The 25,987-nt window shown below is 37.3% G+C and overlaps 1 protein-coding gene across 1 annotated transcript; it reads left to right on the top strand.

The window, feature by feature from the left end:
- Window positions 1-25,600, top strand: ppm1lb (protein phosphatase, Mg2+/Mn2+ dependent, 1Lb). The gene is made up of 4 exons (XM_073818411.1): window positions 1-577; window positions 20,347-20,521; window positions 22,205-22,366; window positions 25,144-25,600. The coding sequence occupies exons 1-4, from the start codon at window positions 197-199 to the stop codon at window positions 25,488-25,490; spliced, it is 1,065 nt and encodes a 354-aa protein (XP_073674512.1). The 5' UTR covers window positions 1-196; the 3' UTR covers window positions 25,491-25,600.
- The last annotated feature ends 387 nt before the right edge of the window (window positions 25,601-25,987 follow it).

The raw sequence follows: 25,987 nt of genomic DNA, 5'->3' as shown, positions 1-25,987 counted from the left end.
AACGCCATTTATTTACCATTTTTGAAGGGAGGAAAGCGTTACATCTGACTGTTATTTTAAAAATAGAATCCGCTAATCGTTTTCAAAAGGAAAGTCTTGACGCTGACAGGTTTTGATGTGCGCGCTGGAGGAGAGCAGGAGTCTGTCTCTGATGTGCTGCCGTCATTAGTGGAGTGTGCGCGCGCTGGAGGAGAGCATGAGTCTCCTGTCTCTGCTGGCTCGGATCATGCGCTATCTCCTGCTGCGGCCGGAGACTCTGCTGCTCTTCTGTGTCAGTCTGGCTCTCTGGAGTTTCCTCTTCCACACGGATGAGGTGAAGACCATCGTGCAGTCCAGCCGCGACGCGGTGAACATGATGAAGGGCAAGGTGGCGGAGATGATGCAGAACGAGCGCGCGGCTCTGGACGTGCTGGATGAGGAGTTCTCCAAGACATGGCAGTACAAGAGCAGCAGTGCAGCGGTGTACTCCATCCAGGGCAGGAGGGATCACATGGAGGACCGCTTTAACATTCTCACAGATGCACTCAACAAGAGCCATCCCACCATCTTTGGCATCTTCGATGGTCATGGAGGAGAGGTAAACATCTGTCTGTCTCTCGGTCTGTGCATGCATCTTTTTTTTTGTAAGCCATAAGCTGAGACACTAACTAAAAACAGGTTTCTTCGATAAAAAAGGTACAATTGTCGATTATTGGGGGTAACGCATTACAAGTAACGCAAGTTACGTAATATTACTTTTAGGTTACTAGCAAAGTAACGCATTACTTTTTAATTGACAAGAAAATCTCTGAGTTACTTTTTCCTCGTATATATTGATTAAAAGCTCTCCTGTTACTAAAGATGTGACTTTAGTTCTAGAATAAATGTGAACATGCATTAATTCATCTCACTCACTAAACAAACAGATACAGTGTTCTTCAAAATGAATAAAACAGTAAAAAATGAATGCAAACCTGCAATAATTAAATATGTTAACTAATACAAATATCCTTTATGTATTTAATCTCATTTTATAAACCGATGTCTTTGCTGCCGACCTTCGATGATCAATTCATCCATACTAATAAGCACAAATTACTCAAGATAATCTAACATTTGTTTTCCTTTTTTATTGCTGAAGAGTTGTCATTTGTTCTTCTGCGGTCTACTGTACAGACGTCAATTTACTTTTCTATAAGCCTGAGGCTTTTGGTGTAAAAAGGCTTTTACATTTGACAAAAATACAACTTTTTATATTAAAAACAAACAAGCAAGCCCTGCCCAGATTTAAAAAGTAACGCAAAAGTAGCGTAACGCATTACTTTCCATAAAAAGTAACTAACGTAATTAGTTAGTTTTATAAGGAGTAAATCAAAATTGTAATGCACTACTTTTAAAAGTAAGTTTCACCAACACTGATTACAATTATAACCATTTACATTGATTAAAATAGCTTTATACCATTGTTTGAAGCAACTGCATGGCATAATTTTAGGTAAAAATTAAAAAGCAAGATGAAATACTTTTATTGCTTTTGTCCTTGTCACAAATGTCAACGATACATTGGTTAAAAAAGTCAAAATATGCAATATGCATAGGGATATGCCGGTGTCAATGTTCATGTTGCGATTAATTGTTCATGCTTTTATCACGGTATACGGTATAATCACAATGTTGAAATGTATTTGCAAAAAAAATAAATTAAATATTTAGACACACTGGTGTGATAAACAGTGAAATTATTGTGAATTTTTGGTTTAATATTGTGTTTAATATTATTATTCATGAAAAATAATTTTTCACTCAAAAAATGAGGTGCCTACTTTCAGATAAATGAGGCCTATGATTAATCAGATGCAAATAGAAACACAAAACCAGTCTTAAATGAAAGAAAACAAGTTGACAAAAAGATTGAATCCAGTATTAGGTGATGATATAGCATAATGAGAGATTTATAAGCAATTGTTTGGAGTCCGGTCATTTTTGACTGGAAATATCAAAGGTGTGACAGGACTCCAAACACAACCAGAGGGTTAACTATGTAACATACTTTGTTGTAAAATTCTCATGTATTATGTTTAGAAATGAGCATTTTATTTGTCTATTTGTCATTTTTAGTACTTGTTGGATAAAACACAGTATTATTGATCATTATTATATCACCAGAGTGAATGCATCTTGTGTGAGAGTGTGTTTATTTGAGTCTCCAGAGTGATTACCAAATACTGTTGCTGAATACTGGCCTGAAACGTCACCGAGTACATTTGCATGTTCACCAATAATGTGATTATTGAAAATCAAATTAGGAGCTTATTGATCAAATGAAGATGTTTACATGATGTGCAAATCCCACAAAGACATTGTGTAATTGTTTTTTTTACCACATTTATTCACTTTTAACTGAGAAAAAGCTGAATAAATTGGTTGCCACAAGAATACGTTTGTCAAAAGTCTGTTATAAATTAACAGAGTAGCTCAAAATCCACCAGCTATATGCATAATAAAAACAATGAATTGATTTATTTGATGTAACACAAAACAAAAACAACAAAGCAAGATAATTGGTTCAATAACTTTTGCACAAGCAAAGCCAGTTTTAAATTATATTATATTTTTAGGATAGGAAAATATTTGGCTGAGATACAACTATTTGAATATCTGAGGGTGCAAAAAAAAAAAAAAAAATCCAAATATTGAGAAAGTCACAATTAAAGTTGTCCAAATGAAGTTCTTAGCTTCTTCACGATTGAAAATGAAAATGAGTAAATGGAAATCTGGTTCATGCAAAGAATATTATTTCCTATAATTCTGGAAACAACATTGAATATGTGCACAAGAAACTTGTTGACTGCTATTACCTCAAACTAAACTTACATTGCTTTACTCGAGAGATGCTGCACAATACATTTCAAACACTATTGGCAGATGCTTTTTAAAGCAAGATACCTTATCATTGATACCTATTGAATTTAAATCTGAATTTTTGTATCGAGGCAACATTTGATAAAAAAAAGCAAACCTTTGTTTTCTGCCTCATTTTAAATAAATTCTGATGCATTTTGAGTCTTAGTGAGTCTCTTGAATGATTTGGAGCATTTTATAAATGTATAATGAAACCTACATTTTAACTAATTAGTTACTCAGTTCAGCATGTTTTGAGTGATTTACTAAAAAAAAAAAGAATTCTTAAAATAAAAAGTCTGTTATATCAGAGCATGTGACCGAAGTGATGAAAAACTATTTCCAGACTGAGTGCATTTCAGCATGGAGGAGTGTGTGTGTGTTTTGGTTACTGAAGGTGTAAATGATGAACATACTCCTTCAACACACTTATTACAGCTAATAAATGCTTTGTGCACATTATAAACCGAACTTTCAGAAGTGAGTAAAATTGTGCGCATGTAATCTCAGGGCTCAGGGGAATGTGGATGAACGTGTGGGTGAGCGTAAGTGTGAACATTTGGATGAGTGCATGTGTTTAGATGAGCATGTGTGAGCTTCTGGTGACATGTGGGCGAGCGTCTGGATGATGAGTGTGCATGTATGGTAATGTTAGGATGAGAGTGTGGGGTCATGGTGTGTGTGAGTGTGTGGTTGAGCATTTATGTCTGAATGTGTGCTGGTGAACCAAATGAGTGGAGTAAATCATTTGAGTAGACGGATCATGTGTGGGTGGTAATGTGTATCTGAGTGTGTGAGCATTTGTGCGACCTGTGGGCGAGTGTCTGGGATGTGAATATTTGGATGAGCTATTGGACAAGTGTGTTGGTTAGGATGGATAAGCCTTTGAGTGAAGAGGGGTGAGGATGTGGGTGACAGTGCATGATATATTGGTGTGTCAGCCACCGTATCGAAGCCTCAAGACACAGCCGGGGTATTCTTCAAATGGTAGTGGTGCTGCACTGTTCACAGATGCTGTTGGAGATAATCCAATACCTTTTTTTCCAGACTGAGTACGCTTTCGATACCTTCATTTTGGGATGCACCGAATGTTCGGCAACCAAAATTTTTCATAAGTGATAAGGCTAAATAAATTCTACCAGACAATGGCTTGACATGATCAAGTATAGGCGCACTAATGCAGCAAAAACGTAGGCAGTGTGGAAGCATTTAAAACTGTCAGAGAAAGACATTTTTAATTTATGCATTGGCGAAATACATGGGGGGGCACACAAAACACTTCGGCCAAGAATTTTCTTTTCGGTGCATCCCTACTTTTATCACTTTTGTCTTTACATTTGTAATTAAAAAATATTGGTTAGAGAACCCAAATTAAATTTGTTTAGTAAATAGCTGTTCAATCATATTAATGCTTAAACGTTACTCCACCCCAAAATGAAAATTTTGTCATTAATCGCTTACCTCCATGTCGTTTTAAACTCGTAAAAGCTTTGTTCGCCTTCGGAACACAATTTCTGATATTTTGGAGGAAAACCAGGAGCCTTGTCACTGTCCCATTGATTCCCAGGTAAATGCGACTGTCAAGACCCTAAAAAGTATAAAAGGCATCGTCAAAATAGTCCATCTGCCAGCAGATCATTTAATTTAGCAAACACTATGAGTTTAGATTAAACCATGCTCCTTGATGATTCAGAAAATACAAATTAAAGGATAGAGATGTTCCAATACCCTTTTTCCCTTCCCAATACCAATTCTGATACCTGGGCTCAGGGTATTGGCCGATACCAAGTACTGATCCGATACCTGGGTGTGTATTTGTATAAACAGCTGTAGATACTGTATAAATTGATCGCATTATTTTATGCTTTGCTTTAGACTTATCCCTTAATAAAACATGAAACATTCTGTTTCTATGACTGGATTTTGCGATTCCATCCATGTTTTCCACATTGCGGAAATTAGGGTCCTACATATGAGACATGTTGCCATTGTACTGCCTGGTTGGTCCAGTCTGAAATGCTGCCAAATAGCGGACATATGCTATCACGTTTGTATTTCTTCTTTGCTGCTCTAAACAGTGGTTGCTTGTGGTAATACAGCACAACTTCCTGTGTTTGCAAGCTAGTGGGCAAAACTAGGTCTTGTTTAAGAAAATCGTATCGGATCGGTACGTGGGTTCAAGTACTCACTGATACCGATGCTAGATTTGTTTCGTGGTATCGGTGGCATTTACGATACTAGTATCGGAATTGGAACAACTCTATTAACCGGTGCCAGTTTGAAAGTCAAAAAAGAAGGTATGGGAAACACAAAATGAATACCTGTGACTCTTGACGATAAATTGAGGTTTTAAGAAGGAAAGTGATCAATCAGTGCAAGAATCTTATCTTGCACAGTTCTGCTAAAGAGGAATCTATCATCCTCAGGTTACCCCACTAAAGGCATTGTAGACTCACCGAGAGGATGTGGCATCTCGCTGAACTTCTTGGTTGGTGTTATGTCCAAGACGAAGGTTGTCTTCATAGGAAGATTCTTAAAGTCAGCTTGTTAAAGAGGCTTTTAAGGTACTGTCAAGCACTACCTAGAAACCGCACACACTAGTGCAGGGATTGGCAACATAGGTCCTGGAGTGCTGCTAGCCAGTAGAGTTTAGCTCCAACCCAAATCAAACACAACGAGCTAATCAAGGTCTTCAAAATGACTTACCTTGCTCCTGATCTACTGCAAACCATAGGTGACAATCTGTTGTTTTCCTGCTGGCAACAAAGTCCACTGGACACTATTCTGTATCTCTCTCAAACTGATTGAACCACAGTCTTGACAAGATTGACAGTCCAACAAATTGTTCCTCTTACCAGGAATATGCATCACTCTGGTTGACTGGTGTCTTTCTGCCAAAGCATCATTGCTTGTATCAGTTGGAATCATGGCTGAGACCGTTTTACACTTTGATAATGTATGAGAAACACTACATTTGCACCAGTACGGGTCTCCTTGGGAGTCCCTACCTGAAATGCCTTAGGGTAAGAAAAACTGTCCACAACTCCAAAAGGTTGATATGACATCCCTTTAGCTCTGGGCTCCCTGTGTAAAGGTCCCCGTATGCCAAGATACTGCCACAGTCCTCCTTATCCTGTTGGCGCCGTGTGTTGTTGACCACCTGCCAAGGTGTCTTGGCGCACTGTAGCCAGTCATCCAGAAATGTAAGAATCAGCAGGTTGCCATGTTGCAGTGGTTCCAGTGCTACCTGAGTACACTATATAAATATGCACAGGGAGAGTGATAGTCCAAATGGAAGAACACAGTACTGGTATGTTCTGCCCCGAAACTGCAGCAATGGTCTGTCATGGCTTTCAGAAGACCTCTAGTCCATGTACAGTGCAAGTGACGCAAATTTCATCCCCGGAATAGTATGCGCACCATCCAATTTTTGCAAATGCACGTACTTTGTATGCACAGGTCGCACATGTGCATTGATTTGGTTTTGCATTAATCAGTTGTTCCACAGGGTGGCAGCACTGGCCCAGCCATTGTTTTACAGTAGAAACAAAACTACACAGACAGAACAACAAAATAGCGGAGACTCCACCAACAACAGATGCCCACATTGACAAGCACTTGTGTGAGAGGGTTATGATTGAACTGCAAGCCACAGCCATATCACCCTGCAGCCCAAGACCGGTTGCTCACTGAAGCTAAGCAGGGCTGAGCCTGGTCAGTACCTGGATGGGAGACCTGGGAAAACTAGGTTGCTGTTGGAAGAGGTGTTAGTGAGGCCAGCAGGGGGTGCTCACCCTGTGGTCTATGTGGGTCCTAATGCCCCAGTATAGTGATGGGGACACTATACTGTAAAAAGGCACCGTCCTTCGGATGAGACGTTAAACCGAGGTCCTGACTCTCTGTGGTCACAAAAAATCCCATGGCACTTCTCGTAAAGAGTAGGGGTGTAACCCCGGTGTCCTGGCCAAATTCCCTCCACTGGCCCTTGTCAATCATGGCCTCCTAATAATCCCCATTCATTGAATTGGCTCCATCACTCTCTCCTCTCCACCTGTAGCTGGTGTGTGGTGAGCGCACCGGCGCCGTTGTACTGTGGCTGCCGACGCATCATCCAAGTGGATGCTGCACACTGGTGGTGGTTGAGGAGAGTTCCCCCATATGATTGTAAAGTGCTTTGGGTGTATGGCAATACACAATGAAAGCGCTATATAAATCCATCATTCATTCATTCAAATATCACACCCGATGACGCACTGGAATTAAACAGATTCCTATGGATGCTTCCACATAGACCGCGAACATTCGCACACAGAAAAAGCATATGTTTTTTTAAAAACCTGTCCGATGAATCTTTTCAGCTTAGCAAAGTGAAAACACGGCCGTCCAATAAGATTTGAGCATTACATCACGTGCCCAGAGCAGCTTCTGTTGCACAAAAGGACAAGAGTGGTGGCGTGGTTTTGAAAACCAGTCTAAACAAACACAGAAGAGGAGTATTCCTAGAGAGAAGAGGATGCACTCTTGTTATCATCGCATCTGAGAACAGATGGTTATTCTCACATGTCCTATAGATGATATATATTCTGTATCTGTTTTGTATGCAGCTCATTGTATTTTTATAACAATAAAGGATGCTTATGATAAAAAGCAGTGTGGCATTATTAAACATACAAAGGGTGCATGTCTGCCTATTATAGAATCAAAATCAACTGCAGATTACAATCAGAAGTTATTACAAGCACTCAATGAATGAAGTTAAATCCATATACAAGATACATATCTGAGGAAAAAATGCATTATTGCTCAATTATTGGTTAAATTATCAGAAGACGAACATTCGGTTTGCGCTCGGTGTGAAATCACCATTTGTCAGCGATTCACCTCGTGTTTTCCCATTGCGCTCAGTGTGGATAGGCCTTTAGTTTAAGAGTACAAAGGCATTTTTATCGATCACAACTTCTGCAGGAAAATAGAGCAGACACTGGACAAAGATGAAGCTTTCTATAATCCATTGCGCTGACCTTTTTCCTCTGTTTCTTAACTGGAGGCAGGCACACAACCTGGCAGTAAAGCTTGAGGGCTCTGGACTGTTTGTAAGTTCAGTCTTCAGGTGGGCTAACATAGTTAAAGATGCACATTTCTTCCTTAGTGGCCCCTCAGTTAGGGCTGTGCAATTAATCGAAATTTGGTTTCGATTTCGATTTCGATTTCTGCTTCAAACGATCATGAAAATGCAGTAATTGAGATGAAACGATTATTCCTCAACATTCTGCCCCCTTACAAGTGGTTTGCTTTTGCTCCTCCATAAAAGCCTAATTGTGACCCTGGACCACAAAACCAGTCTTAAGTCGCTGGGGTATGTTTGTAGCAATAGCCAAAAATACATGGTATGGGTCAAAATTATTGATTTTTCTTTTATGCCAAAAATCATTAGGAAATTAGGTAAAGATCATGTTCCATGAAGATTTTTTGTAAAATTCCTACTACAAATATATCAAAATGTAATTTTTGATTAGTAATATGCATTGTTAAGAACCTAATTTGGACAACTTTAAAGGTGATTTTATCAGTATTTTGATTTTTTTTGCACCCTCAGATTCCAGATTTTCAAATAGATGTACCTCGGTCAAATATTGTCCTATCCTGACAAACCATACATCAATAGAAAGCTTATTTATTGAGCTTTCGTATGATGTGTACATCTCAGTTTCGTAAAATTTAACCTTATGACTGGATTTGTGGTCCAGGGTCACAATTTCAGATGCAAATCAGAAATCATGTAACGTGACTTTCATAAAACGGGACGTGCTTGATTTATTAACGTTTCTTTGATGTTGTGTTTTAATAGCGCACAAGAAAACTTACGCTGTTCTGTGTTTGTGCTCAGAGACGGAGCAGAACACGGACATGTAAGGGATAATGTACAGGCAGCCGGTAGTTATCGCAGAAATAAGCCCCGACAGTGTGATCTTGTATCACACTGAAGGGGCTTATTTCGCGATAACTACCGGCTGCCTGTACATTATCCCGCTTATTACACGGCTACTTGCCACATAAGGAAAAAAACTGGACATGAATATGAATTTGAAACCTTTTATTGGCATATTTGTTTTAAATTAACATTTTTATCCTTCCGCGAAACGATATAGTACCACGTTACTAACATTCAAACTATGTACGTTAGTAAGACAATTTAAATAGATTAATGTCGAAATTTTCCATTGTTAATTGTGGTTGTCCAGTGTTTGTCACAAGATGGCGCCAAACGGTAATCTTTGTTGGCACGGAGGGATTTTAAACATACAAGTAGTACCGGCTATGCGTTATTACTTTGGAGCGGTGATTATTTGAAAAGAACGAACCTGCAAATGTCTCAACTGACCAATCAGAATCAAGCATTCCAAAGAGCCGTGTAATAAGTAAAGTTATCTTTTACCTCAAGGTGCCTAAACGCTCAAATACACGCAAAAATATTTTAAAATGAGGCGCTTGGTGATTATTCATGTAAACTCTTGTCAGTTATGTCTTAAATGATCATAAACAGTTGAGAATGAAAATACGTGTGTAACAGTATATTGGATCCGTGTGGTTAAAGCGGCAACACATGATATTTCGTCCACCATCTCTGTGCTTAAAATGAATATGAATAAAACATAAAAATACATAGAGACACATCACTCACTGCTCTTGAATGAAGGATGTTTTTAGTTTTAAAAGAAACAAAGCATGTTTAACTATTACAGTGAAGACGCTGTTTTATTTTACATTCAAATAATTACATTCAATTTCTGGAGTATTGTTAGACTACTTTAGACTGGCATAAAAGTATTCAGTATTTTTTTTTTATTTGTATTTTTTTCTCGTTGTATTGCTATCTTTAAATGCATCACTATGTAAAGTTTTGGAGCCTACCCTCAGCTTTATCTGCTGGTTGCTTACCGTCAACAGGTCGCTGACACCAAAAGGCATCAGACTGCTCTCGAACTAAGATGTGTCCTTTTAAATGTTATTTCCCCTCCCAACATCTGTGTTCCTCTGGAGATGGAGGTCTGTTTCTGCTGAGCACATGTTTGGACGCCGCCGTCTGATGGAATTCTTTAGACTCTGCAGCTGCAGCACATCCATTAGTCTAGATCCATTTACTAAATCTGTCTAACAGACTAGTTCAGATTTGTGTGCAAGATAAGCATTGGCCTAACCTGACTCAGGTCAGAGTGTAATCTGGTTTAGCTCACACTCACACAGCACTCATGTCCTGCTATACTGCAGTTATATGTGTGTGTGTGTGTGTGTGTGTTTGCTGACTGCTTCTGATTACAGTTGTGAGGTCAGTTTTAAATCAGATTGTCAGAGGATGAAAGGAAAGCCCCGGCAGGAATTACTCCAGCACATTTAGCTAATAAACACAATCATATGGACAGAATATTTTCAATTCAGAGAGAATTGACACCCTTTGATCAAAATCAAAAGCATATGATGAAGTGCTTTGTGATTTGAAACGTTTAACCCCAAAATAGAAATTTTGTCATCATTTACTCATTATCCTTATGTTGTAATGAATGATTCACTGGCAGTGAATGCTTTTGTTAGGTTAAAAAGAAGATGTGATTTCAGAGAAATGCTGTGGTAATGCTGACAAAGTTAAATCGGTTAATTGAGTTGTAAATGCTAAATACAGGAATTCCTCTGCACCAAGTTACATTTAAATAAACAAATTAAGTTGAATAACTTTCAACATTTCTTTTACTTAAATGCAGCTAAAATAAATTGATTGCAACCACTTACCTTAAAAAAACATAGTAAATTCAATTAATATTTTTTTTCACATGCATCAGAGACTGGATAAATGTCTGTGCAAATCGTCCTGATGCTTGCTTCATCATTTTCGTACATTTGCAAATCACACTAATGCTTTCATTAAACACAGTGCCTCTTTAAACTATTGTATATTGGGTTTTCCAACAACAATTACACAATTAATTGAAAACAAGTTAGTGCTGTAATACATACCAATGGTCCAAATATCATTTTTTGCCTTGAGGTAAAGAATATCTTTATAAGTGCATAAAGCGAAAACTGAAGTCAAACTTTTAAACATTTAAAGTACTTCACAGTAGGATAAGCAAATAATACAGAATGAAAGTAATTTAAGTAATTTTAAAAATTGTGTAGACACTATTTTCTCTCAGAAATCACTTACAATTTAGTAATTACAAAGAAACATGTTGAATTGAATTGGAGACAAACTGAAATCGTAAATTCTCATAAAACATACTCCTATGTCTTTATTTCCAATTTTGAAAAATAATTTGCAGTCTATATAAATAATAAACAAACACAAATAAGGAAATATAAGCCTCTTTTTTGTTGATGATTCTCTAGCGAGTCCAGCTGAGTTTTCCATTGAATTGTATCTATAATGTGGCAGTGATTGTCCAGCTTATCCACTTACTGGGTCACACAGTCCTTAAAGCACACATTGTCTACCAAAACATCAGCGTTCCCCATAATCAGCGTTTTGTTGGAACGTTCTAGAACATCCCTTACTCTCATCCGGGCTGAAGGTCATCAGGTGTGATGGTGAAAATACAGCAGCTGTAAAACTTTCATCAGAAACAGACACGAGGGGAACAGATGTGAAACTGTTATTCACTAGATCAAGCATTCCTTCAGACAGTAAGGCCCCACCAGACAATACAATAAGGTTGAGTTCACATGAACTAGAGGGGATATTTTAACAGTATTTTTAAGAAATCATCTATTATTCGACTGAAAGTCACAAAATGCAACACAACGCTGTTAGAATTTAGATGCAAAACTATAATAATAAACTTTTGCTCAATAATATTGAGTCTAAAATTTTACTTGTTTATTTACAGTGGTGTGAAAAAGTGTTGGTCCCCTTCCTGATTTTTTAATTCTTTGCATGTTTGTCACACTTTAATGTTTCAAACAAATTTAAATATTAATCAAAGGTAACACAAGTAAACACAACACGCAGTTTTTGAATTAAGTTTTTTTTATTATAAAGGGAAAACAAAATCCTAACCCATATGGCCCTGTGTGAAAAAGTGTTTGCCCCCTAAACTTAATAACTGGTTGGGCCACCCTTAGCAGCAACAACTGCAATCAAGCGTTTGCGATAACTTGCAATGAGTCTGTTACAGCACTGTGCAGGAGTTTTGGCCCACTCATCTTGGCAGAATTGTTGTAATTCAGCCACTTTGGAGGGTTTTCCAGCATGGACTGCCTTTTTAAGGTCATGCCACAGCATCTCAATAGGATTCAGGTCAGGACTTTGACTAGGCCACTCCAAAGTCTTCATTTTGTTTTTCTTCAGCCATTCAGAGGTGGATTTGCTGGTGTGTTTTGGATCATTGTCCTGCTGCAGAACCCAAGTTTGCTTCAGCTTGAGGTCACCAACAGATGGCCGGACATTGTCCTTCAGGATTTGTTGGTAGACAGCAGAATTCATGGTTTCATTTATCACAGCAAGTCTTCCAGGTCCAGAAGCAGCAAAACAGCCCCAGACCATCACACTACCACCACCATATTTTACTGCTGGTATGATGTTCTTTTTCTGAAATGCTGTGTTACTTTTACGCCAGATGTAATGGGACACACACCTTCCAAAAAGTTCAACTTTTGTCTCGTCAGTCCACAGAGTATTTTCCCAAAAATCTTGGGTATCATCAAAATGTTTTCTGGGAAAACTGAGACGAGCCTTTATGTTCTTTTTGCTCAGCAGCAGTTTTCGTCTTGAAACTCTGCCATGCAGGCCATTTTAGCCCAGTCTCTTTCTTATGGTGGAGTCATAAACACTGACCTTAACTGAGGCAAGAGAGGCCTGCAGTTCTTTAGATGTTGTTGTGGGGTCTTTTGTGATCTCTTGGATGAGTCGTCGCTGTGGTCTTGGGGTAATTTTGGTCGGCTGGCCACTCCTGGGAAGGTTCACCACTGTTCCATGTTTTGGACATTTGTGGATAATGGCTCTCACTGTGGTTCGCTGGAGTCCCAAAGCTTTAGAAATGGCTTTATAACCTTTTCCAGACTGATAGATCTCAATTACTTTCTTTCTCATTTGTTCCTGAATTTCTTTGGATCTCAACATGATGTGTAGCTTTTGAGGATCTTTTGGTCTACTTCACTTTGTCAGGCAGGTCCTATTTAAGTGTGTGAACAGGTGTGGCAGTAATCAGGCCTGGCTGTGGCTAGAGAAGCTGAACTGAACATTTTAAAACTGCATGTTGTGTTTACTTGTGTTATCTTTCAATATTTAAGTTAGTTTGATGATCTGAAACATTAAAGTGTGACAAACATGCAAAAAAAAAAATAAAACATTAAGGGGGCCAATACTTTTTCACACCACTGTAATTATTTTATAAAATCAATATAATGCAATCATAAGAAAGCCTTTCATATTGACTAGAAATATTGTCTTGTTTTTGTCATTGTTTATGTTTTTGAAAGCACCCCTTTCAAACACTTTTACAAAATGTGCCTCTTAATTTACAGACAGTTGACATTTTGTCAAATTCTAAAATTAAAATAAAAAACAATGGATAGTTCTGTTACTGTCATGAGATTGCACACAGCAATTATATGTTCAAAAATACAACAGATATATCCATTACAAGCTACAAAACCGCTTCAGTGGGAAATCATCACCCCCAATAGTCAAGTTTCAATCCACTTTTTGCTGTTCTGGTACTGACAAATTGAAAATATGGGGGGAAATGATTACTTAAAAAAAAGTAAACCCTTAAATCAATATTTGCTTTGTCATTGTTGAACTCATTCCATTTAAACTTGGCTGCATAAATGCATTTCAGCAAAATGGATTCAAAGCTACAAATAGCAAGCACTGTGCAAAATAATAGAATTTGTTTTATTATTACTGAAGTGGAATTTTACTTCATTTGATTTTATCTATTCACCATAACAGAAAGGGGTTACAGCACAAAAGGGAGCAGCTGTTATGTGCTTCATTGAAAACCACTGAAACCACTGAAAACACTCAGAACCACTCACAGCACTCCAGCATTGTGTTGGTGAGCTTTGCATGGGCAAACAGCACTCTTCCTGAGCAGTGATTTTTCTCAGAAAAATGCCAGATCTAGTTGTCGACAATCACTTCCAAACACAGGCAGGAACAACAGATGTAAATAGACTTGTGGACGCTCACACACTGCTTTCCATCAGCCAAAGCCGTGCGTTTTACTATTGAAATCAACTACCTGCACATGTAAAAATGTTTAGATGCAAACCACAGTAAAAGATGTGAGTACAAATGCAAAAACACTGGTAACAAACGTATTCACTTTAAACCACCTGTGCAAAAAAAAGTACAAAACGTGAAAACATTTTGATATCGTGCAAATTATCAGGAGTTGAAGCACGTAACGCTGAAATCCTATTGTAATTGTTAAAATGACCAAGGACAGTGTTGGGTGTAAGGCATTACAGGTAAAGCAAGTTATGCAATAATATTTCTTTTTCCAAGTAACAAGTAAATTTACTTTTTCAAATAAGCAATGGCAGTTACTTTCCCCCATTTATTGATTAAAAGCTCTCCTGTCTCCATGCTGAGAGAAATTGTGAGTAAGATGTGACTTTAGTTCTAGAATAAATGTGAACATGCATTAATTCATCTCACTCACTAAAAAAACAGATACAGTGTTCTTCAAAATGAATATAAACAGTGAAATTCAACACAAACCTGCAATAATTAAATATGTTCAATAATACAAATATCCTTTATGTATTTAATCCCATTTTATTAACCGATGTCTTTTCTGCCAACCTTCGATGATCCAATTTATCCGTACTAATAAGCACAAATTACTCAAGATAATCTAACATTTGTTTTCCTTTTTTATTGCTGAAGAGTTGACATTTGTTCTTCTGCTGTCTACTGTACAGACGTCAAGTAGCTTTTCTCTAAGCCTGAGACTTTTGGTGTGAAAAGGCTTTTACATTTGACAAAAATACAACTTTTTATATTAAAAAAAAACAAGCAAGCCCTGCCCAGATTTAAAAAGTAACGCAAAAGTAACGTAACGCATTACTTTCCATAAAAAGTAACTAAGTAACGTCGGCCTGATGGGGCGCTACAGCGATCAAAAACAGTTTGTCAAGTGTCTTATGTTGTTGGAATCCTTGGCTCACCGCGAGACAAGACAAAACACACACCTCGGATTTGTCTGCAAAATTTAGGGTTATTTTGATTTTTTTTTTTTTTTAACTACTTTTGCAAATTAGTGCTAGGTTTTTCACCCAAACGGAATCAAAGCAGTGCAGGAAGAATATCAATCATTATAAGAAAAAAAGTTGAACTTTCGACTCTCCATCGCAAAGGGATGCAAAAAATGCTCAAAAGGGGCAGGGTTGCCTTTACTAAAACAGCTACAACTTTTGAATGAAATGAAACACAACACACATGTAAGAGCTGAACCTGAGGTCAAGTGAAAAAAGTCACAGAGCTTAGCCACTTGGTGGCACTATAAGAGGGAAAAAACATAAAAACAACCATAACTACACAACCATTTGTCCTATCAACAATACACACACACACACGGTCTTGGTCCAAAGTAGAGGTCTGAAAAAACTGAAGCCTGAACCCGGCCCATACCCGAGATCATCTGACCCAACCCGACCCGAGCGACACTGTTTAATTAAGAGCCCGAACTCAAAATTGGTGTTTACAGTGAATAACTAAACTATTTTTTTTTTTTTGCAACAAATACAAATAAACAGTTTCATTAAGACTCATGACCAGTTCAACATACAAGGCAAAAAACTTGACAGTTATGAAATTTTACAAACAACAAGTGCAATGGTCACATAAATTCCGCCAAGTTTTTTAATGGTTGTAACGACAAGATAATAATTCTTCCACTGTGCAGTTTGCATTGTAACTGTAAAGTTTTCCTGATTGCTGTATCGCATTCATTGCTCTAACCTTGCTAATGTGCTTATGCCGATTCACAAGCAAAACCTCAGACCTCTAGTCCAAAGTGCCACAAGCGTTTCTAAGGACATTTGCGTATATCAAAAAACACGACCACCATTGGCCGATGAACTTTAAGCACCTAGACATGGTTAACAAAGGGTGATTGGAATGAAACTTGGTGGGCCTGTTTGACTCATGGCCTTAAAGGTCTGTGACAAATTTGATGGGTAAATGATTCTATATCCTCATTCCGAACAACTTTGCCTCTAGAACCACTGCTGTCAATCACATCGTTTGTTAAATGATTCTTAAACCAACTTTTTTGAACTAGTCCTAGGTTTTTCACTCGGTCTGGAAAAAAACACTGCAGTGCAATTCTCTGAACTCTGTAGGTCAATAATTATCGAAAAAATAAATACAAATTAAATGTATCCTTTGGAAAGCTATAACAGGGTGGTTATAGTTATAGAAAAGGGGCCTGTCCAAATTTACCCAAAATCCTATAAAGCCTAAATGAAAACTTAAAACTTCACAAAACCTGGCGAGCACATGCGACAGGTCATTCTAAACAAACGTGCTTTTTAGCAAGTTTTAGGGAGATGGGACCAAAGCTGATGCTGTAACACTGAAATGTTAAAAACATCACATTTTTAATGGTAAATTACCAGGGTTTGCCAAAAATGTTTTTTTTTTAAATCTTGATGTAGGTGGTTACAGGCTTGCTAAATAATATCTAATGTCTTTTATTCATATGTGCTTAAATGTCTTACAGCTCTTGAACCCCAGCAATCAGTGCTTGCAGCTTTATTTTCTCTTCGTTTTTACACAGGTTTGTTTCTGAAGCCTCAGTTGTTATTTTTACACCAGCGGCAACAATTTTGCCTCAATAAAGTCTTGTGAAACGGTATTATTATACTCGTCAGGAGAACAGTGTTTGTGAAGAGCATGTGAGATAAAAATATAAAACAAAACATGCAATGTGTGGAAAAAAATAGTCACTTGTTATTTGTTAGTACTTGTTATTTTGCAATTTTGTCAGTGCAGATTTGTTTTTTATATAATATTGAGGCTGATTAACCATTTGATATCTAATATTCTGTGTAGAATTAAAATGGGTTGAATATGTTGTGTGATCAGGAGACATGATATTGAAGAACTGATCCTGGTTGAATTGTGCATGTGATCTGAAAATGATCTGATCTGAAATGAGTCAGGAAGAGCAGTCTATTGACATTTAGATTAAACAATTACATGTGCAGATGATTTGTTTACAATAATAACAGTAGCCTGTATTAACCCCTTAAGGGTCACCCCCCATTTTTGAACATAGATGTCAAAGTGCACTATCCAAACTTAAATTGTTATAATTCATGAATGCTTTTGAAGACAGACCTATTGTTTAAAAAAAAAAATCTGCAGATTACTGCAGAAGTAGAATCTTTTCAAAATATTAAAGTATCAAAAAGTTCCAGAAGTTTAAATTTACTGTCAAGAAAATTCACTGTATCAATTTTTATATTTTATTTAAAATAAATATTTTACAAAATATTTTTGAATCCAAAACTGCTATAAAATGAAAGCCTTATGTCTCAATAAATTATGTTCCAAATTTCAAGTTCATAGAAAAAAATCTCACAGTGGTTGCTGTGAGATTTTATTTAGGGCGTTATACCAACAAAACCTTTATTTAATTTTTTAATGAATTTTTTCTGTCACAGATGTCTACATTTCTCTGTCAGTATTACTTCTATCAAAAAATACCACCAGAAATGGAATCTCGAGACTCAGACCTTTCTGACGATACCTATGTTTTTGGTCAAGATTATAAAATCTTTGAAATGATACATAATTTATGATGATTACTAAAATATGTGAACAAGAAAAAGACAACGAAAACCAGTGACAACTAAGGGGTTAGGAGAATAAGCCGGGTCGGTTTTGATCTCATGCCGTCTTCTGTATGTCTTGTTAGACAGTAGACAGATGTGTGAGCTTATTTTGTAAATCTCAACAGTGCCTGTAGTTGATGAAAAACCTTATATGTGACCCAGGACCACAAAACCAGTCATAAGGTTAAATTTTACAAAACTGGGATGTATGCATCATATGAAAGCTCAATAAATAAGCTTTCTATTGATGTATGGTTTGTTAGGATAGGACAATATTTGGCCAAGATGCATCTATTTGAAAATCTGGAATCTGAGGGTGCAAAAAAATCAAAATACTGAGAAAATCACCTTTAAAGTTGTCCAAATTAAGTTCTTAACAATGCATATTACTAATCAAAAATTACATTTTGATATATTTGTAGTAGGAATTTTACAAAAAATCTTCCTGGAACATGATCTTTACTTAATTTCCTAATGATTTTTGGCATAAAAGAAAAATCAATAATTTTGACCCATGCAATGTATTTTTGGCTATTGCTACAAATATACCCCAGCGACTTAAGACTGGTTTTTTGGTCCAAGGTCACATATTTGCAATGCCAATTCATGCTTCATGCATCATGTAGTTCATTCTGATGTGTATTTGATTGTTGTCCAAATCTAGAATATACCGAGAACGATTGGACAGCGTCTCCAAAATGCTCTGGTAACCTATATTTAGAGAATGTGTGTGTGTTTGTAAAGCTGTCCAGGTATCATGTCAAAAAGAACTGGATTATTCGATTTTGTTGTGCAGTAATTGTGGATGTTGGCAGCACAGATGAGCAGAGATCTGATAAACATGATCACAGGTTTGCGTGAAATTGGCGTCTAATGTGAATTTAGTAGCTTTCATCTGCCGCTCGGTTCAGCGACTGCAGATGATCATGAATGCTGGAGTCTAGGCCACTGATGTGCATGTAATTAATATTCCTCTGAGGTTTGTCGGAGCGCAGGAAGCACCCGAGCTCCTGGAGGGAGGATCTGATGGCAGGCCACCAGCGCTGCTATTTTTACCAGGGTTTATATCAAGATTAAAATACTTGACCTCAAACCATGTGTGTTCGTAAGACCTGTTTACACCAAGACTACTTTTATCTTTGAAATTTGGTGATACGACAAACACAAAGGCCCCGTTTACACTGTCAGTTAAATGCGACCCAATTCAGATTTTTTTGCTCATATGTGACACAGATTGGATCTGTTCTATGACAGTGTAAACAGGTAAAGAAAATCAGTGTTGGGAGTAACGCATTACAAAAGAAATATATTACAGTAGTTTATTACTTTTTGCTGTAACGCGGTAATATAACGCATTGCTAATACAATTTGGGTAATAATATTACAAGTTACAATCTCAGTAACGCAAGTTACATCAACATATTTTAACTCAAAATTTATTCGTGAATTAAAAAAGTCCACAAGTAAAATATTTTGTCTTCCTGTTGCTTGAATTCGATGGATAAGATGACTGCAGAGACGGAGTCTACATGTGTGAGATAGACACACTCCTTTTATGGAGAAATAGCAGGAGTAACTCCTGGAAACACCTGGACTGCTGAAACTAAACTAATGAAGAGAGCTGCGGAGTCGGAGAAGAGAAAAAATGACCAAATGACAAAATCTGTTTTTATTAAATCATAGTCTGTATATAAAATGAATGAATACGTGAAATATATCTGATATAAAAAGCCCAATTAACAGTTTTTCAAAACGAAAGGAAAAGACTGAGTGACATGCTGCTGAGTTTGGTTCATTTTAGTGTGGAGCGGCGCTCTCCGAAAGTTCACAGAAAGGAAACCGAGATGACAGAAATAAAAGTAAACCCTGCAGTTTTAAATGATCTGTATGACCAAAAATGACGGAGTTATCCCGATATTCGATTTCGCCGGCGCCTCACGCACACACATCACTGCAAAAGTTGCAGTCTGTTCATTATCAGAATAAAATATTTGATTGGTGCATTACAGTATATCTGTACAGTTGGTCTCATTAATGTTAATCTAACCATAAAAGAGAGAATCCCTCGCTGCACTTCTTTCTAATAAACACATCTGAGTATTTGTTTTTTGTGCATGAATGCTTGGCTGTTTGTTATACTGTTTTTTCACATCTGTTCTTATTTATTATAGCAAAGATAAATTGTAATGTGATTATTAATATAATCATTTTTAATAAGAAAGGAACTGGAGGAAAACTTAAATTTTTGTCATTATCAACTTTGTTGACTCTATCGACTCTAACGAACTAATAATACATCATATTTTTTTTAATGTGTTAATTGTGACTCGTTCGTTCAGCACTGTTCACATATTCTCAGGAGGAAGCATGCATAAAAGATGGAATGGCAAGTGTAAACGCACGAATCAGATATGGGTTACAATTGAAAGAAAGTGTAAAAATGGACAACCAAAAAAACGGATATAGGCAGTAAATCATTATTGGGCATCAAGACCTGCAGTGTAAACCAGGCCACAATCAGTAAAACACACAAGAGTTTGTTTATAAATTGAAATGAAGCCCCCTGAAGTGTCGGATTTATTCAACAGTTAAATAAAACATCTCTGTTATCTGTTTGTTTGTCAGACAGCAGCAGAATATGCCAAGACGCATCTTCCCATCGTGTTGCGGCAGCAGCTTCAGCGTTATGAGAAGCAGAAGGAAAACAGCGTTCTGACGCGTCAGTCCATCCTCAAACAGCAGATACTCAACATGGACAAAGAGATTCTGGAGAAACTGTCCGACTCCTTTGATGAAGCAGGTGAGAGGAGGTCATCTACAAATGAAAGTCTGTGAATGTGCTCACACTGGAGAAATGTGTCTTTCCATCACTGTCTCACTAATGGATCCTCTGCAGTGAATGGGTGCCGTCAGAATGAGAGTCCAAACAGCTGATAAAAACATCACAATAATCCACACCACTCCAGTCCATCAGTTAACATCTGGAGAAGACCAAAGATGAAACAAACCATCATTAAGACATTTTTAACTAAAATAATCCATAATAACGCTTCCTCCAGTGAAAAAAGTGGTCTGGTCTGAATCAGGAGAAAAATCTGCACAGCTCAAGCACAGATTTTTACAATCGTTACAAAAAGTTTATTCAGGTGTGCTATTAGTGTACTTCTTTTAAACTAAAACTGTCTGTGCAGAACTTCAAAAACACAAGTGAAGAAGAAGCCGAAACAACAGATGCTTCCACATGTAATCTAACACAATCGTCAGACATAAAACAGCATCAAAACCATAGATATGGAAAACTGTGGAACGTTATGGAATAAAATGTCCACCCATGAAGAGGAAATAATGACTGTCATGCTTTGGGCTGTTGATCAACTCCATCCACATTTGATTATCATCAATTGTCTTTCTTTTTTTTTTTTTTTTTTGGCTTTTTGTTCAAAATGTTATTTATTTATTTATTTTTATGAAACTTACCCACATTCAAGTGTTCATAAAAAAAAGAATGCGTAAAGCTAGAATAAAATGTTTTTGTTAACAAGCAGATACCTTCTTTCTTTTGATGTTTTGTATGTTCAGATATTCATATAACAATATATATACAAGTTAATACCTAAATAGGGACATAGTAGTATACTTTTAAGTTTGCTTATGCTATACTTGCATTATAAAATACTAAACTAGTAGTTTACTGAGACAATACTTCAATGCACACTAAAAATGCATAAAAACTAGTAAACTCAGTATACCTATTCACTTTATACCATTTATACCAGTTCACTTTTAGCATACTTGCAGTACACACTGAAAACAGATGTAAACTAATTGTGTACTCAAAATGTATTACTGATTTACTTAAAGTGTACTTAAAAGTATACTTTTATATACTAGAAAGTGGGCCAATTTAGTCCCAATGAGTATTGAAATAGTACACTTCAAAGTATACTACTAGTACACTGATGTTTGTATACTTACTACATAAAGTATACTTACAAATATACTTGAACTTTACTTTAAGTATGCTTAATAAAATGATCTTCTTTTTGGTAAGGGTAGTCAAAACAGCTCTAAACAAATATGTGGCTGGATTTTGATCCAGAGACAACAGGAGACTGACTTTTTCAGTGGAGGAAGTGTTATTATGGCTCATATTTTAGCTAGAAGTGATGGTTTACAATGAAAAACATGCAGCTTTTGGCTTCATAAGACAATAATTGATGGACTAAAGTGACGGTACCAAGGATCCACTGGTGAGCAAGTGTTCTGTAAGCAGTCCACAATATCCAATATAAACAGTATAGTATCTGATAATCAAAATCAGCTCTGTTTCTGGTCTCTGTTCACTACCTCAGTGGGAAATTGTCTTCAAAGATGTATTACACGCTGCCTCAGAGTTGTAGCTTCAGTGAGGCATTTTGCTCTTTTTTTCTCCAAACACTGTAAATGCTAACGTCAGCTCCTGTACGGTTTCTGTCTCTGTCAGGCACCACGTGTCTAGTGGCTCTGCTATCTGAGAAAGAGCTGACTGTAGCTAATGTTGGCGATTCAAGGGCAGTTCTGTGCGACAAAGACGGTAACGCTGTCCCGCTGTCACATGACCACAAACCCTACCAGCTCAAAGAGCGAAAGCGAATCAAGAAAGCAGGTGAGTCGCTTCCAATTGGTGTGGCCTCATGATACAGATTTCATTTTTATCTTTGGGTCTGTTGTTTTTGTTTGTGCTGTTGCTTGTAATTTGTTTATTTGTTCTTACAGTGCCGCCCACTGATATTGGCACCCTTGGGAAACATGAGCATAGGTGGCTGTACAAATAAATCTGCATTGTTTATCCTTTTGATCTTTCATTCAAAAAATGTACGAAATTACTAACCTTTCATTGAAGTAAAACAATGGAAAGTGGGCAGGGGGGAATCTCATTATGAAATAAATGTTTTTCTCTAGTTAACGTTTGCCACAATTATCGGCACCCAGTTATCGCAACGTCCTTTTCCCAACAACAGCTCTGAGTTTTCTCCTGTAATGAGTTTGGAGAACACCTGACAAAAAGATCAGAGACCATTCCTTCAAACAGAATCTCTCCAGGTCCTTCAGAATACCAGCTCCGTGTTGGTGCTTCTTCATTTTCTACAGGGGTCAGTCATGGCAGAAGCTTTATTCTGTGCTCAGTGACACATTTTTGTGTTGATTTTAATGTTTGTTTTGGATCATTGTTGGAAGATCCAAACATGGTCCGTTATAAGATTTCTAACAGGCCGTCAGGTTTAGTTTTTGTATCTATTGGTATTTGACAGAATCCATGAAGCCATGTATCTAAACAAGATGTCCAGGACCTCTGGCAGAATAACAGGCCCACAGCATTAAAGATCCAGCAGTGTATTTAACCGTGGGCATGGGGTACTTTTTATCCATTTGCACCAAACCCATCTGGTGGGTTTGCTGCCAAAAAGCTCATTTTTATGTTTCATCTGACCATAGAAGCCAGTCCTGTTTGAAGTTCCAGTCGTGTCTGACAACTTGTTTTTGGGTGAGCCAGGAGTTTTTTCCTTGAAACCCATTTGAACAACATGTGGTGATGTAGGGGCTGTTTGATCATTTTGTTTTATGCTTTCTGACCCAAGACTCAACAATTCTCTGCAATTCTCCAGCTGTGATCCTTGGAGAGTCTTTGGCAACTCAAACTCAAACTCTCCTCCTCCTCATGTATTAGGATGATATAGACATGAGTCCTCATCTAGGCATATGATTGGAACTTCTTAATTAGTTCCCTGATGGTAGAAATAGGGGTTTTAAATGCTTTAGCTCTTTTCTTACAGCAACTTTCTATTTTGTGAATCTGAACAATCTTGTTCTGTACATCAGAACTATATTCTTTGGTTTTGCCCCTTGTGATGGATGATTAAGGGAGTTTGGCCTTTGTGTTCCTCATATTTATAATCCCGGAACAGGAAGTCTTGGCTGGACCCACTTTCAATTGTTTTACTTCAAAGAAAGTTTAGAATTTTGTGAATTTTTTGAATGAAAGATCAAAAAAAAATGATGCAGATTTATTTTCACAGCTACCTTTGCTCATATTTACCACGAGTGCCAATATCGGTAAGCGGCACTGTATGTATTTTATCACTGACTGTTCACTTGTCTTGGCTCTAAAAAAAAGTTTGAAGTCTCCATTAGTTTGGCTAGTAGTTTTTGCTGTGGTATTAAAATTTAACTCACTGGTATCTAAAATTTCAGTGGATTCTATTTTGGAATACAATGTTACATGAGTCAATGCAGCAAAAACAACTTGACAATGTTTGAAAAGTCTTTGAAAGTCCTGGAATTGCACTATACAGTATCTGTATGAATCCTGCAAACAGAAAATACTCCAGTTCATGTTAGATGAAGCTGAAACCGTTTCTTTGACATCTATTGATAAGACATTAAAGGAGTAGTTTACTTCCAGAACAAAATTTAGAGATAATGTACTCACCCCCTTGTCATCCAAGATGTTCATGTCTTTCTTTCTTCAGTCGTAAAGAAATTGTTTTTTGAGGAAAACCTTTCAGGATTTTTCTCCAAATAATGGACTTCTATGGTTCTCCAAGTTTGAACTTCCAAAATGCAGCTTCAAAAGACTCTAAATGATCCCAGCCGAGGAAGAAGGGTCTTATCTAGCAAAATGATTGGTCATTTTGTTTTTAAAAATTTTAATTTATATACTTTTTAACCTCAAACGCTCATCTCAGGCTCTGTCTTGAACCAGCTTTTTTTCTGGTTCAAGACAGTTAGGGTATGTTGAAAAACTCCCATCTCATTTTCTCCCTCAACTTCAAAAATCAGTTCAAAATCATCCTACATGGCTGCAGAAGTACTGATCCAGCGTTTACAAAGTGATGATTTTGAAGTTGAGGGAGAAAATGAGATGGGAGTTTTTCAACATACCCTAACTGTCTTGAACCAGAAAAAAAGCCGGTTCAAGACAGAGCCTGAGATGAGCGTTTGAGGTTAAAAAGTATATAAATTGTCATTTAAAAAATAATAACCAATCGTTTTGCTAGATAAGACAAGCACTTTTGGGATTGCTTAAAGCTGCATTTAAGCTGCATTTTGGAAGTTCAAACTCGGGGCACCATAGAAGTCCACTATATAGAGAGAAATCCTGAAATGTTTTACTCAAAAAACATTATTTCTTTACGACTGAAGAAAGAAAGACGTGAACATCTTGGATAACAAGGGGGTGAGTACATTATCATTATCATTCATTAAAAAAAAAAAAAAATTGTTCTAGATTTGAACTTCTTTAAATTGCAGTGTAAAAATGTTCTGCAACTCTTAGGTTATTTGCAGAACTCTGTGTTTGAGAGTGAGTAATGTTGTTTTGAACGAGTAATAGTCCTGCTGAAGTAATCCCACAGTAATTAGTAATTAGTTTTTCTGCTTTAGGTGGCTTCATCAGTTTCAACGGCTCATGGCGCGTGCAAGGTGTTCTCGCCATGTCACGTTCACTCGGCGATTACCCGCTGAAGAACCTGAACGTGCTGATCCCTGACCCTGACGTGCTGACCTTTGACCTGGACAAACTAGAGCCTCAGTTCATGATTCTAGCGTCCGATGGACTCTGGGACGCCTTCAGCAACGAGGAAGCCGTGCATTTCATTAAAGAGCGCCTGGATGAACCGCATTTTGGTGCAAAGAGCATCGTCCTCCAGTCGTTCTACCGCGGCTGTCCAGACAACATCACCGTGATGGTGGTCAAATTCAAGAAAAGAAGCCCTAAAGCCGCTGGGTAGTGAAGTCTCAGCGCTTGCATCAAATAATGTAATGAAAACATATTTTAATGAATGAGTGAGTGAATGAATGATTAACATTATGCATAAGTTTAACGTTAGATAAAAATGTATTTTTTGGAGAAGCAACTATTTGAGTTTAAATTGAATGCAATTGTTAAAGGGGTCATCGGATGCAAAACTCACTTTTCCATGTTGTTCGAACATTAATGTGTGTTGGGAGTTTATAAACAACCACCCTACAATGATAAAAAAAATTTAATCTCTAAAAGTAATATCCCCTTTTTAAAATCAGGTCTTTCTCAGCTTCTTGTGGGTGTAGCGACACACAGACAGAGGCCCCTCCCACCATAGTTGATTGACATGAGCGCCTTACCTTAGCCCCGCCCTCACCGAGCTGAAACAGTCCGACTCTGATCGCCATTGTGTGACTCAGGTGCAGAGGAAGACAAGAATGTTCTGTTCTGTTGTTAATAATGAACACAGCAGTCGTCATTTAC

This window comes from Garra rufa, chromosome 14 (assembly GCF_049309525.1).
Source record: "Garra rufa chromosome 14, GarRuf1.0, whole genome shotgun sequence".
NCBI lineage: Eukaryota > Metazoa > Chordata > Actinopteri > Cypriniformes > Cyprinidae > Garra > Garra rufa.
This window is presented reverse-complemented; position numbering and strand designations above follow the sequence as displayed.

Bases quoted from the DNA above. Each gene is read 5' to 3' on its own strand.
- ppm1lb (XM_073818411.1), top strand. From the start codon at position 197: ATGAGTCTCCTGTCTCTGCTGGCTCGGATCATGCGCTATCTCCTGCTG. The intron at 578-20,346 runs GTAAACATCTGT...TTTGTTTGTCAG, and splicing joins TCGATGGTCATGGAGGAGAG to ACAGCAGCAGAATATGCCAA. The intron at 22,367-25,143 runs GTGAGTCGCTTC...TTTCTGCTTTAG, and splicing joins AAAGCGAATCAAGAAAGCAG to GTGGCTTCATCAGTTTCAAC.